The following is a 16,287-nucleotide window of genomic DNA, read 5'->3' as shown; positions in this document are numbered from 1 at the left end:
GATAGTGAGAGTTTCCATTTTGTCCTTTGGTGTTGAATCAGATTGCTTTTTGGCGCCTAACTTTATTTCAATTTAAGATTAATTTTGGAGTATTATGATCTTATTTTACCTTAAGACATTCGACCGATAAAATATCAGAATGAAATTGGTGATATTACTGCTCAAAGAACGTGCTTATAGCCCTACCAGGTAAGACCTTGTTTCGTTTGGATCGAAATCTGAATAGATTGAGTTACCTACCGTGCCTATGAGGAAAAACGGACTGTTAGGCCAAAAGCAGTAAATACAATATGGCGCATTAAAGTCGCAACTATTTCTCTTTTAAAATTGGTAACTTTACTGTAAGCATTTTTTTTTATCTCATATAGAATTTCAATCTATATAATGACAATTTCTCATTTAGGCTCTAATATCATCACTACAATAACATAGATCTGGATTCGTCAGTTGTTGGTCGAATTTTTACATTATGAAATGCATTTGATTAAAGGGTATTTCGTAAATACTGGCATCCCATTGCAATTGACTCGAAAATTGAAGTAGCAAGTTACGCATAATTGCATAAAAACAATGCCCATTACAATATCAGTCTGTCGACAGACACAGTGGGGGGGCAGGGGTGCACATCCCCCACTTTTTTTTGGTAATTCGGGGAATGTGGGGATCAGCCATTCCGCACGTTTACACTCCTAATCAGACTCCATTCGGGGAACTGAACAACCTGCCCCCCCCACACACACACACACTTTCAATGTGCTGCGCACGCCACTGGATAAACTCGCGTCCGGCGCGTCTGCGTGGTTTACTTCGCTCGGTTAGCTGCCCTCGCGAAGTAAACCACTCAGTCGACGCGGACGCATCGTTGTTAATCGGTGATGAACAACGGTGAAACATGATTGAATCCTAAGTCAACATTTTTGAGTTAAGTGGAGGGATGAGGCTGTGTATATTGAAGTGCTCCTTTGAATGGTGACACAACAACGTTTTGGGGCGCTGTCGTTAAGACTAGATTCTATATCAGAGAAATTCGCCGCACTTCCTTCCACGCGTTGTCTACCCTCTGTCTCTCGTTCTATCTCCCTCCATTCGTCCCGTTCCTCCTTATTTTTCCATCTGCCCCTCTTCTTCCTCTATATTCCATGTTGTAGGACAAAGCAAAGACAAAAGAACACGAAACCATAAGGGTAATATTGACACAGGAGAGAAACACGATGGTGTAACAATTTATTTGCATCACACACACACTAAGGCGATCAGTTCAGCCGCTAGTCAAAGAGGTACACAATAAACCTGATAGAAAAGACAGGTCGAGTTGCCTTATATATAGTGCGAATAAGAGATGCAATGCAAAAAGCAAAAGGAACAAAAATGAACATGAAAGCCTACGCAACAGAAATTTGATCTACAACTTCAAAACGGCGAACTACTTTGTAGTGTAACTAAAATATAAGCAAATCTAGCATTTATCGTATGCAAGAGGTAGTCAAATGCCCAAAGTGAACTATATTGGCAATTTCGGTTGTTAACAAGGTTAACACTTTCTGGTGAATTCAAATTAATAAAAATGTCAAAGGCACTTGACCTGCGGGTAATTTAATAGGTTGGATAACCCAAAGGTTGGAATTGAGAGAATTAAAGTTGATGTTTCTAATAAAGCGCACGATTTTGCTAACAGTTGTCTTACTTTATAGAGTGTGGAAGCGAACAAAGAGACCCTCTGTCTATAATAAGGGGTTCAGCTGCAACTTCAACATATTAAAATACAATAGTCACTTCTAAAGGAAAAGGAACTAAGCAAACAAAAATGTGCCTTAGGTAAAAAGAAACTTTAGTAAGAGACATATTCTTCCAGTTTTAGTCATTTAACTAAAAATATTATGTACTTCTTAATATTAGCACATTGATGAGTCAAGGAATCCAATAATCGCATTTACATTTTCTTGCAATCCTTGATTACGCCTTGAGATTTCCGTTATAGGACCCATACCACTCCTCATGTGTATCCGATTCTTATTTGTTTCGATATGTGAAGACACAAATCGCTAAGTCATCCTCCCTCCGTTCACCCTTAAACCTAATGGCCTGGTCAGAGGAACATGATTTTTGTTTTACGGAAACGGGACGATCACTAAAAGTTTTTCAGGTAAAAAAGGGGAGACGAATACGAAATTTTTCGCTTCAAAAATTTGTGGATACCCCAATCAATCCCCCAACACGGCGTAAATGTGACCGGCAACTACGAAATGAGCGTAAAGTTGGTATAGCTTAGAGACATCCTGACTTCTGAGTTGATATTCTTTGTTTACCGCGCACCTGTACAAGCCAGTAGTTTGTCCTTCATGAATAGCCCATGTACCCCCATACATATATACAATTGGCTTGAACAAGTGCATGTTAAACAAAGAAAACCAACACAGCAGCCAGGACGTCTCAACTTGCGACTTTACGCTCATTTCGTGTTATCAAGTCGTTTTGTTATAGACGAATTTAATTTCACGCATTCCTACACCTAAATGGCAGCCATAGCTGGGCCCCCTTTGGTCTATCCCACCTAAAATGTGAAATGATGTCGCCTTGGCGGGGACATTTCATCACCTGTGTGACAAAAGAATGATGAAAGTTTACAACACAATACCATTCAACATCGATTTTTAAGCGGATTTAATCCACCCAATTGAGCCAGTAATGGCCGACTGAATTCTGACCATCACCTGGCTCGTTGGATTCGTCTATACGAGTGAGCAATACAAGGAGTTGCATATTTGCAGTGGATTTCCTGTTGACGATATTATGGTTTGAAAGCTTTAGTTTTAACTTATTATGTCAACTTTTCTAACCAGGTTTGCCTTCCAGCATATTACTACAAATGATTTACTAGGCATCCGCACGGAGGAAGTCGGCAATCTAATACTCAACTTAGACTTACTGTTAATAATATTTCAGATACAAAAAGCATTGAGTAAAATACCAAATTTACTGCTTTCTATTTAAAGGGCATTTCGTGATCCACAGCCTCATCCCCCACTTTTCTCAAAAAAAGTTGAGATTTTTATATCACTGGAAACCTCTGGCTACATAATGTTTATGTACAAAATATTTCTTGCAGATTAATTCGTTTTGCAAAGATATCGTGAAATTTGAATTTCGTTCTGGTGCACCAGAACGAAATTACAACGCATTGTCTATGGAGCAGTGTAATACACATAATCATGCATAACTCGCAAACGCAAAATCGGAATCAACTGAAATTTTGGGAATAGGCTTTTTCATGGATATGTACTGAAAATGTCATAAAAAGAGGATGCTAGGATCACGAAATACTCCTTTAAGTATCTTGTTCATGTATTATGCCGTAATTATAAGCTTTGCTTAAATCTAATTTAAAGGCCCATTCAGTGGTTTGCTCATCCGGACGATCGTAAAAATCATCACAATTCAGATTTTGGTACCTTTGCCATTGTCATAGATGTGCTAACATAGCATGCGAGTGGTTCAGCTGAAAGCCGTGTATTTCAAACAAAATAAGACATTTTACACGAATCTGTAATTTAGATACTGACAGTATCTAAATTAGCTACATGTATTTGAATTGGGCTTCAACGTCGTCAGTACTGCTGTTTTCTTCATTTTTTTGCCAAATTTGTCATTTCAAAAATACCAAATGACAATTTGAATGACTTATCCTTCACTTTTAAACAATTTATAAACAATTTTAATTTTGTTACACTTGCGCTGGGATCACTGAATGGGTCTTTAAGGGGGGACCACAGGTCAACTTCCCAAACCCTTGTAAAAATGGAGATTTTGTCACAGGTAAATTGTACTATTTCTGAGCTTTAATTTGGTCTTTGTTTGGTTACAAGCGGACATTCCTATCTAAAGTTATTGCCAATAGAAGATGATAAGTCACGGAAAAATACTAGAAATAGCAGCTCGTTCTTATGTTATTACTATATAAATTCTTTTGTATTTTATTGTTTTTCAAGCTGCGATAGTTAAGGAATTTCATAACAATATTATTTACAGCAAAGTAAACACCAATTTATGGTGTAAACTGTTTTAGTAATTTAGGAAAAATATAAATCAATACAGATATCAATATTTAAATGTTAGTGTTTCTAAAATGTGAATTAAAAAAATTATTTAGTGTTTCTAGACTAAAAATGCTAATATCTCAAAATGGTAATTCGGCGGTGTCAGAATTTTGCCCCCAAAAACTTTTCCACTTCCCATAGGTTTATGACCATGAAATTTGGCACACATGTACTATTTGTAATGCTCTACAACTTAATGGGAGCTTTTGTTGATATCTGCTTTACTTTTTTATTTATAGGTCTTCAAAGTCAAATCCAGACGAAAAAAAATCAATTTTTGTCATCAAACGGTTGCCATGGCAACAGAAAGCAAAAAGTTCAAAATGTCTCTCCATTAAGTTGCAAAGCTATACCTATATAACATATCTGGATAGTAAATAGCAAGTTAAATGTTCTCCTTAAACATTATTTTGGGGGGCAAAATTCACATTTTTCCTATGCCTCATTTGAACATATTTGACCTTTGACCTCGCCTCATTTGCATATACATATCGACACACACAAAAAAATGTAATTTTCTGAAACTTTAATCTTTGTGTGTTACATTGATATATAACAAGCCATACTTCTATCATTAATAGTCTATAAACAAGGCCATTCAAAATTCCACCTACAAACGACCTGTGGTCCCCCCTTAACGTAAATGAACTGTTGGATGCCCCTATTGCCCGTCAATCATGTCAATGCTGAGTCAACGGGAAGTGGCATATCAGTTGTCCTCAAGTCAACGCTGCTTTCTGACAAATTGGCTGGCTAATAAGATTGCTTGTGGTTAAATATGGTATCCATCTAAAAAACCTTGACTTATCCGTTACTGCCGATGTCAGCTACTCGTATATAATGAAAAAATATTATTAGTTTTAGATATTTTAAGAAAGAAAAGAAATATGGCTCTTTTACACAATTTATTGCTTCCAGGAAAACACGTAAATGACAGGGAACGTAACACGTAAATGACAGGGAACTCATGAGGACAATGGACAAATTGTCCATAGTACATTTACTATAATCTCTATTGAATGTAACCAGTAAATGTGACAAAAATAGTTTAATATTTTATCTTGATAATACCTGCTTACTACCATACGTCCACAGACTTTAAAAGTCAAGGCTTTTGCTCGTCAATTTGCCTCATTGTAAGTAACCAAGCTTTTCGTAATGCACTGCGTTTCTTTTCCTACTTTTTCTTTTATCGCAAAAGGGATATTTACAATAGAGAGATGGTAATCAAATTCGAATTAGCAGATTTAGAAACTAATGAGTTAAAAAAACGTTTTCGTTATGCAAAGAGTTTGAACTGTGCCAATGACATTTAGGACCTTACCTAAACACGTTCCCTCGAACGAGTTCTCTATTGTAAAATGTGCTGTTTATTTAGTTGTATCATTTATATCATCGCATATTTCGAAATTTACAACAAGCTCTTATTTAGCAAATTGCTCATTGTCAATTGACATGATTGAGCAATTTCCGCTTACCTTCTCCCATATTTACGAGATTGTGATTTTGACCGATATTTACACTAGTCCAAAATCAGTTTTAGAATAGTATGCCCTCTAGAGGGTGAAATCCATTGTGAATTGGTCAATAGTAGAATTCCCGTAAGGCGGTTACGTTGCGGTTGGTAGCAAATTATGACGTTCCAAAATGACAAAAAATGCAGAAAAATCTCATGTTTGTCATGTTCTGAAGCGACTCAAAGCAACTAAATTGAACATGGAGAACAAGTTCGGTGCTAAATTTGAGTTGAGTAAATTTCAAATTTGTTACGTTATTATGAGCCATGGGCAATTTCCCCTACCTTCCTGATAGGTACACCAATGGTGTATGTGGCGTGGGTTGGAGTTTAAGGTGGGCAACTATTTTAAACTGTTGCGATATGGTAGTTCACAGAATCTTGCGAATGCCAGTGAGGTTTGGCAAAAATTGCATTGATCATTTCATAGCGAGTGTGTTGAAGAATTCAAATATCACATATATACTTTTGTAGGTCCTGTGGTTCTTGAGTAATGTTGTATAGAGGGCTAAAACAACGACACTTTTGTAAAACGTACATAACTCATTAACAATAAATCAAGCAAGTTTTCACAGTATACGATTTGTAGAATGAACTTTTGCAAAACATTAAAATGTTATTTTTCAATAATATATAGATAATATATTTAGATAATGAAAATCGATTTTAGCTGCTTCGACCATCAATACCTAGTCTACCCTTAAGTGGATGTCTGGATGATCTTCATCACCTGACTGTTCGTGGTTTTAACTTAACATGTTTGCTAGATCATAAGGTGGGCTTAATGAGTCTCTAAGTAGTAAAGTATGGCTAAAAGGACTTTTGCCAGACACTTCGCAAAATTCTCAGATTCGAGTACATCATCGTAAGTAGCAGAGAAACAAGGTTGAAAGCAGCACACTACTCTGCACACTATTTCATCCAGAAAATTAACTGTTCCTCGCACTTGGGGTTATTACTTATCATGTTTTTGATACCTGCACTCAAACGGGCATACTTACTATTAAAAACAAATTTAAACAATTGTAAAATTGAAGTGTGTGTTGTTTGCTTGACCGAGAATTGCATGCTCAATTCAAATAAAATGTAGCTATGGGGTAACATTGTCATTCTTTTGGGAAATATTGGCATGGACCACTTGCTGCCTTTTTTTTACCCCTTTTAACAAAATGCTTCGAGCATGGCTGACATTGACGTGATATGGGAATTCGGCCTGACAGCTCGCAAACGTGTTTATCTTGCTTCGTCTGATAGCCTTTAGAAAAAGAGTTACTAGCTGGACATGTGTCAACAATTTATAGAATTATAAAAATTTTGAATCATTAATTTAATAATAATAATGCAAGCTATATCAAAATGATTGGTAAACCCATCATATGATGTTAATTGAAGAAACTACTTCTAAAAAGTAACATTGGGTCCTCTTGAAATGACTACAATTTATAATTGTATGACCTTTATTAAGGTTAGCAACTATTTTAAACTGTTGTGAATTGATAGTTCACAGTATCTTGCCAATGGTAGTGAGTAAAATTGCATTGATCATTTCATAGCGAGTGTGTACAACAATTACAATATCACAGATATACTTTTGTAAATCCTGTGGTTCTTGAGTTATGTTGTAAAGAGGGCTGAAACAACAACACTTTTGTAAAACATACACAACTCATTAACAACAGTAAATCAAGCAAATATATATCAAGTATATAATTTGTAGAATGAACATTTGCAAAACATCAAAGTGTTATTTTTCAATAATATACTGACTTAGATAATGAAAATCGATATTTTGGCTTCTTCGACCAACAATACCGCGTCTACCCTTAACATTACTCTACAAATTAGGTGACTATTATGTTATAATTTATCATAGTGTTTTATAGTGTTTATCAATCACTGGAAATCGATAAGTACAAACACATTGAAATTTATATTTATGGATAGTTTTAAGACTCAAGAGGCCATTGGTTATTAGAATACAGATTAGATTTCAATGTGTGACCTGCTACCACGAAATGAGCGTAAAGTCGCAAGTTGGTAGTTTCGAGACATCCTGGCTGACTGAGTTGACTGAGTTGATGTTATTTGTTTACCGCGCACCTGTACCAGCCAGTAGCATGTCCTTCGTGAATAGCCCATTGTGCGCCCATTCACAAAGGACATACAGACATACTACTGGATAGAACAGGTACGTTAGAAACAAAGAACACCAACGCAGTAGCCAGGCGTCTTGAAACTATCAACTTGCAACTTTATGCTCATTTCGTGGTAGCAAGTTAAATATTCATATACCTAAAGATGTACAAATCATCAAAAAATCATCATTCAAGCTTATTCAGGAACACCCTGGGTATACTTTAAGGGGTGCCATACATTTCGTAATTTCATTGCAATAGAATAGACCACAGCGCCCTCATAACAAAGCTAACATCATGGAAGAAATATAGAGCACGAAGTGCGATGGAATTGCAACTCCGATCGTCGATGTGAGGTCAGCGACGTCAACACTTGCAACATGTGGACGTAGATGGCAGCAGCATTTTTCTGTCATTAGCATAAGTCTCCACAGCACTACGCAGTACTATCGTAGGTGGCAGTAGCATTTTTCTGCAGTTTTCAGTAGGCTATCACACAGGGTAATACACAGGGGAAGCCGACGCTGTCGCCATCTTTTTGTATTGCGCTAGTATAGAAGTTGCAACGGCCTGCTAACATCAACAGCGGGATATAAAGACAGCGTCGAGAGTGTTGTCCTAGTATCATTGGCTTTTTTTGGAGGAGTGGCGTAGATTTCTTTTTGACATTGGGGGAATGGGGTTGAACAAATTTCCTGTAGTATATAGTGATTCCAGTACCTTTTTATGATGATACAAATAGATTAAAATGCCCATATAAAATTAGTTAATTTGATCAGAAACACACATACGGGCGTCAATATTTGGGGGGGTGATCCCCGGGATCTACGCCTATGCTTTTTTTGTGTCTGATTAGGCAGGCTGTGAGCTGAATGTATTTTCCGAACGCCTTTGCAAACGAAACTGAAAAGTTTACTGCGCACGCTCGACCAGCTTGAACGTGCGCACCTGTAGTAACGGTCTGCGCATCGACGATAAAGTGCTATAGGAATGAACGAAAATGTGAATGAACTAATCCTTGCAGTAATATGACTTACGTTGTTAGTCTCGACAGCTCATTTCGACGGGACCGTTGTCATCCCTGGGTGGAATTTATAAAACATAGCCTAGTTGAAACCATAAGATATCTGAAATCTGGGATACGGATGGAGCTACTTCAAAAAACTTCACTCTCTTGTAGTAAAAGTTCAATGACCAGTGGATACATAACGTGCCATCACAAGAGACATCACTAGTACGAGGCTGACACGTCTCTTCCTCTCTATAGGGTGCCTTGGGTACATAATAACTCATCAAACCTTCAAAATATGAAAAAAGAAATGTGACTGATATGCTAGGAAACACAAAATGTTTTCAAAAAAGCTTAAACAATGTTGACAGAAAACGTTATATAAAAGGTATATAAGCATAAAGGGTATGAAACGTATTCATAACCATTTTCAAAAACATTTTTTGAAAACTTACTACAAAATATTCTAACATGATGTTATTTATCTTATGTTTATCTTATGTTTAATTTAATAACATTTTAAAAACGTTATTAATACGATGGTCGGTCAGTATGTAATGAGAGTTGACCTTTGACCCATATACTAAATATTTGGATGGAATTTCTTTATGATCACATAAAAACTGTACCTTACAAACCATATATGTGTTAATGATACCCTATTACGTAACAGCATTAGCATAAAAAAAGGTCCAAGAGTAGCAAAAGTACATGGTGCATAATTATTCTCATATCGCTACATGTAGTTTTGGGCAGTAATAAACCTGAGTTTGTCTTTGGTAAACAATGAAACTTGCGATTAAACTTGGGTAGAAACATGTGATGAGAGCGACCTGCTTATGGTGCAGAGCGATATATTCACAAATTGTTTTAACCTATTCCTATGGTAGTTACATCACCACTTCTACGGCTAATATCTATGGTACTTTTCATGATGCAGTCATGTCTACAGTAGAATTCACCTCGACCTTTGCAGGACTTAAACCCCATTAAAAGCTATTAAACCAAGATAACACTCATTGAAAACAGCTCAACTGATTAAATCATATCTTCTCTGGTTAAAACACACAACATATGTTTCTGCTTTACACGTATAATGGAGCAATGAGCTGGGATTATAGTTTCAGTTGGGTGAACGATTATAAAGCGAGTGCTAGAGAACAATTCTGTGTGGTCTTTGTTTACGAAATGAGACAATACGTCCTTATTGTTAACCAGCGTTCTTGAAAATGAGAAGCATGGTGGTTTGCAGACTTAACACGGTTTGGAAATAATTTCTTCATATTTTTGGTGTTATCTGTCGTTTACATATCCTTCCTAAAACACCAAAGTACGCATATTTCCAAACATCTAAATTAGCTAAAAATTTAGGACATGTTACAAAACTATATTTTCTAGAATTTTAGAAGAGTACTTTTAATATTGGCCGGTTATTTTCACACAGCGACGTTAACTAGGCAATGTACTATTACCTATAACATACACTACAACACCAAAGTACGCATATTTCCAAACATCTAAATTAGCTAAAAATTTAGGACATGTTACAAAACTATATTTTCTAGAACTTTAGAAGAGTACTTTTAATATTGGCCGGTTATTTTTCACACAGCGACGTTAACTAGGCATATCCCCATACTTTTAACGTAGGCTATTTGTAGAGGTCACGCGTCAATGATAAGAGCACTGTGTATTGTGTATAGGAAAACGGACAGTAACTGCAGTATGTATTGCATGTGTCTACTTATTCTATGGGCCTTGGGGTTGGGTCTTCTCTTTATTCGCCGTAGAAGTGATGATGTAACGGGATTAACTACCGTAGCAACAGATTAATACAATTTTTGAATATATCGCCCTGTACTACAACGTTCACGCGGTACCTATGCATTGAAAAGAGCGGCATTGTATTCAACCTATGATTGCAGACATACACATGTGATATATTCAAAATTTTTATTTATCTAATGCTATGGTTATTAAGTTCAACAATCTTAGAGCAAATCCAATTTTGATGTTACATACCTCGATCAATGACAGTTTCGTGCTAACACTTCGCACTTTCTCAAATACAGTCACTTTCTCAAATACAGTCATCCAACCACACAACCAATCACACAACCAAACTCTAATCCCTGCACCTCGACGACTGCTACCTGCTGGAGCTGACGTTGTGCTTATCCAGATGGCTTCTTTGATATATCTCTTCTTTCTGTTCTGTTTTCTGTCTTTGATTTCTGATTTGTCCCATCCAATAACATGATTTTCCTCAGAGCCATGGTCAGTTATTGCTGATTTGTTATCCTCCCCTGTAATGGAGGCCTGTCTCTGAGAACGGGTAAAGGCTTTCTTGGAAGCTTTTTCAGCTTCTGTTTTGTGTTCTTTGAGTCTGGTGCCGAAAAGTCTGGATATTTCGCCTATGTAGAACTTGTCACAATTGAGGCAAGGAATTTCGTACACACAGTCTGATGTTTGTGTAACTTCCCGTTTATCTTTTGGATGGACCAAAAAAGGGTCTGATGTGGTTTGAAGGCGGTTCTGATGCAATGTTTGTTGAACACCCGCCGTACGCGTTGGGAGAGCCCTTCTTTATATGGAAGGACTGCCATCCCCCTGGTTTTTTGACCATACTGCAGTTACTGTCCGTTTTCCTATACACAATACACAGTGCTCTTTCCCATTGACGCGTGACCTCTACAAATAGCCCTACGTTAAAAGTATGGGGATATGACTAGTTAACGTCGCTGTGTGAAAAATAACCGGCCAATATTAAAAGTACTCTTCTAAAGTTCTCGAAAATATAGTTTTTTAACATGTCCTAAATTTTTAGCTAATTTAGATGTTTGGAAATATTCGTACTTTGGTGTTTTAGTTAATGCTATAGGTAATAGTACATTGCCTAGTTAACGTCGCTGTGTGAAAATAACCGGCCAATATGTCCTAAATTTTAGCTAATTTAGGTGTTTGGAGAGGGTCGTACTTTTGTGTTTTAGGAAGGATATGTAAACGACAGATAACACCAAAATATGAAGAAATTATTTCCAAACCGTGTTAAGTCAACAATCATTATGTTGCTCATTTTCAAGAATGCTGGTTTACAAAAAGCACGCCATTGTCTCATTTCGTGAACAATGGTACACATACCATTGTTTCCTTTCGTTTCCTTTATAATCGGTTACCCAACTGAAGCTATAATACAAACTTTATTGCGATATCGCACATGAAAACAGTCACATGTGCACAGCCAGAGAAGATCCGATTTAATCAGTTGAGCTGTTTCAATGAGTGTTATCTTGGTTTAATAGCTTTTAATGGGGTTAAGTCCTGCAAAGGTCGAGATGAATTCTACTGTAGACATGACTGCATCATGCTCAGTTTGTTTCTTGTCTTGTTTATTTGGCGTTTGCTTAAAGGCCCATTAATGTTATATCATGAAATACCATATAGCGGAGGTTAGTTTTTTATATAAGGAAAATATTCCTGGCGATGACCCCATGTTGACAATAGCTAAGGGGTGGTGCAATAATTATGTGTACCCTGGGGGGTGAATTCTCAAAATGGTCTGCCAAAATCGCTTGCCCCCCCCTTTGGGCGTGCCAAAAAATCTTTGCCCCCCTTTCGACGTGCCAAAAAGCTTTGCCCCCCCTTTTTGACGTGCCAAAAATCTTTGCCCCCCCCTTACACATGCACGATTTTGGGGAACCCGAATTTAAAACATTAAATTGTCTTATCATATAATGCGAGACCAGCGAGCAGGAAATTTTGCATATTTGAATGTGTTCCTAATGTTTTCCTACGCCTTTTTAGGGCGTAATATAGAAACAGTACCCAAAATATCTGTGCCAAAAATTGCTTGCCCCCCTTTCGACCTGCCAAAATCGCTTGACCCCCCTTTGACCTGCCAAAAATGCTTGCCCCCCCCTTCTGGCCTGCCAAAAAATCTTTGCCCCCCCTAATTCACCCCCCGGGGGTACACATAATTATTGCACCACCCCTAAATATGCTGTATTAGTTCTGGAAAGGGTCCGGCGACGGTCCGCCATTTTTTTCTTCAGATTTTGAGATCATTTAGTAGACTTGCTTACCAGTCGTTTTCATTATCCTAACTACAGTTTGCACATTAAAAAGTGAACTTCGACGTACGTGATGCGATAAGGTCTTGTCGTACCTTTTTTGATTCATTTACATGCATGTTTCAGCCGAGACGGTTACGTTTGCGGCCACGCAGCGGTATACCGATAAGCTCATCTAGGTTTTACTAAAGTAAAACATCTTTGTGCAGAACTCAAAAGCGTGACCCAGTTGATAATCGGATTACACGTAACACTTTGCTGGCGAATAGCGCTAAAGTCATTATGTGAAGACTGGGGTATGAAATTTCCACATAATCTCGCTATGTATCATAATGTTTCTGTTAGATATTATAAAGTTAAAACCGTCAAATACATTATAATTATCACGATTATGTTTAAAAGTGAACAGACATGCGATTTCAGCTAGAAAGAAATTTCCTGTAGACATATTTGATACTTACTGTTTCCAATAAATTATTGTTATGGTGTTAAATAAAGACGATATTTAGCAGGACAAAATAGAAAGTGAGCGTTGAAAGGTTAGAAAAGGATACATTTTCTTCTTCCATTAGCGCAGGTGTGAATATAATTTGTGTCTCTTTATACAATTTATACAAAAGGGATTGCCAAACTATCATGTGTCGCAGTATTTTGATAATGAACGGACGACATTTGAGTCAATATTACATCACATACGCTGGGGTCATCGACTACAGTGATCGAAGAATACTAATAGATAAAATTTCAAGTATATTGGGGTATCCCTAATAGGTATTCACATTCAAGGTTTTGTTCCAGATCGGGATGGATTAAATTGGACCTGACACCTTTGTTTCCAATGGACATTTTATTGTGAAATTTCATTATACAAGGAATATATTTAAAACAAATTCCACATAGCCCCGCGTGAAAGGTATTTAATTATCTTTGTAATCACTCAAAAAGCATTTTGTGTGAATTTTACATCCGAACTAGGTGCTATTAAATTTTTATGAGCCTTTTTATTTTACATGTAAAGTCTATGGGAGTGACGATTAGAAATGGACGGCAATATTGAAAAACCCTCATTTTGGGCCATTTTAGACACTAAAATACCTATAAAAAGAATAGCACTTAGTTCGGATGTAAAATTCACACACAATGCTACCTGAGTGAGTACAAGCATAATTAAATACATTTCATTCAGGGCCTATAGCAAAAACAAAATGTCCTATACCTTAATGGTTATGGAACAAAGGTGCCGAAAGCAGGGACTACTTTCAGCTATGTAGTGGACGTTATCAAGTCCTTTAACATTCAAAACATGCTTTTCTGAATAATTGTACTATTGAATTTATTTCTCTAAAATATTTTGGGATCTGCCCTGCCGTATGAATAGCATATTCCATTCAAAAAGTCCAAAAGAATTTAAATTACATTCTATAATCACCAAACTTGGTTAGAAGAACCGCTAAAACGTTTCCATGGCCTTTATATAACCCGACATTTAATGTTATTAAAATGTTTTTATCTAAACCAAAACCCAAAATTATGTTTAAAACATTTTTAAAACATTTTTGTGTTTGCTGGGTTTGTCTCCAAGAAGTATGATTGCCACTGCCTGACAGTAGCTCTAGTTTCTGCTTACCACATTTATTACAAAAATTGAATGCTATGATAATATATCGGTACTGTAGAGATTATAAAAGAAATTCCTTGCAGAGATTTAGTGTAAGTGTTTGCCATGAAAACATTAGAATAATCCACTTTCCTGGTATCTAACTGTTTATTGGAATTAAAAGAGCATACTGCAAACACTTGCAGTTAATACTAATGTTTTGATACCAAACGCTTCATCCAACATCAATTCTGACAACATATGATATCCTAGTGATGTAAGCGCACACAAAATATTGTGGTATATGCACTTACCTACCGAAATATTATGGCACTTGATTTTTTGTAATGTTAGTCTTGAACTTTGCATGGTCACGTTCCTCGTTTGTCAATGCACTTAAAAGAGCAAACAGCAAAATGTACAAGTTCATTGTCGTATTTTCTGATAACAATAACTTTTGGTGATTGGCACCAACATAGCAATAACGTAAAGCCTTACTAGATTTTTCATTCAGATGTTCTTTATCTTTCTTGTTTCTTTATACAGATATCATGGAATCTTTAGACCACTTCGACCACGCATGCGTAAATCCACCTTGGTTATCATAGTCGTGTTCATTTGGCTGATATCTATTCTAGCAGCATTTCCAGCTCCTCTGTTTACTCGGGTCACCTCTGGGGAATGCGACGGTGCTATTAAACATGCTTGTTTTGAATTGTGGTACAATACCATGGCTCTTAAGGCATACACAGTCTTGATTACAGTTGTAGAGTTCTTACTCCCCATGTGGATAATGGCATTCATATACCTAAGTATCGCCATGAAACTTTGGTCACATCGCACACCCCCTGGAAATGTAACAGAGCGACATCGCGAGATCACGTTTGTGCGGAAACAAAAGACAATTCCCATGTTGGTTACTCTTGTAGTGGCGTTTTTCCTCTCATGGGCGCCTTATTACGGATACAATCTTGCCTTCACTTTCTTTCAAGAAGATCTCGAAAGCAATTTTGAGTACCGCTACTCGATGTTGTATGCTGTTGAAGGCATCGCCATGTTGAATTCAGTCATAAGCACCGTGATTTATTTTATAATGAGTCCTGTGTTTCGCAAAGAACTCTCTGCTGTTTATGCCAGCTGTTTTCACGAGTGCCCTCCAAAACTTCGTCGATCAAAGGCAGTGTTGAATAAAAGCACGGGAAGCAATTCTTCCTCACATGCCTTGAAAAGCAACAATCATATAAGGAAGATAACTGTAGACACAATAGACACAAAAATTTGAGATGTAACTTCTTTAACAATTAATATGCGTACATACATCCCGGGACATACATGTACGCAAGGTGTGGCAAAAATACATGTTCATGTTTCACCACGTATCACGTACAAAATTGTGATGTGCTTGAAGAAACAGAAAATCCATATTTTTAATAGCGATTTACCAAAAGAAGATGAAGGAAACAAATTCACAAACACATCCCCCTCCCACTCACACACCTCCGGGACACCCACCCAAAAACATCCCACCCCACCCAAAAACATCCTACCCCACCCAATACAGTCACATTCCCTGTACATTTTGCCGTCATTTGCATGCTTTAGTTGGTTTGATACATTGATAACCAAAGTAGAAATCAATGACGATTATTTTATTTTGAGACATCAATGAGTGTCACTCGTTGCGTTGCACTGAAATACTATATTACACTATGTAAATATTATATTACACTATGTAAATATTATATTACACTATGTAAATATGGTACTATTTCAATATAATTGATACCTGTGTTTTATTTATCCTTTACTTTGTATTAGAATGTTATTTCAGATGTTAAATCAGATACAAGACAGATACTAGTAACA

General features: G+C 36.8%; 1 protein-coding gene across 1 annotated transcript in view; it reads left to right on the top strand.

The window, feature by feature from the left end:
• Nucleotides 1-16,023, top strand: part of LOC140161196 (prokineticin receptor 2-like) — a 69,648-nt gene extending 53,625 nt beyond the window's left edge. The window contains exon 3 of the mRNA XM_072184645.1: nucleotides 14,968-16,023. Within this exon, the coding sequence (XP_072040746.1) occupies nucleotides 14,968-15,703 (736 nt within the window). The 3' untranslated portion in view covers nucleotides 15,704-16,023. The remainder of the gene's footprint in view (nucleotides 1-14,967) is intronic.
• The last annotated feature ends 264 nt before the right edge of the window (nucleotides 16,024-16,287 follow it).

This window comes from Amphiura filiformis, chromosome 9 (genome assembly GCF_039555335.1).
Source record: "Amphiura filiformis chromosome 9, Afil_fr2py, whole genome shotgun sequence".
Lineage (NCBI taxonomy): Eukaryota > Metazoa > Echinodermata > Ophiuroidea > Amphilepidida > Amphiuridae > Amphiura > Amphiura filiformis.
Note: the sequence above shows the minus strand (reverse complement) of the source record. Positions and strands in the feature narration are given on the sequence as shown.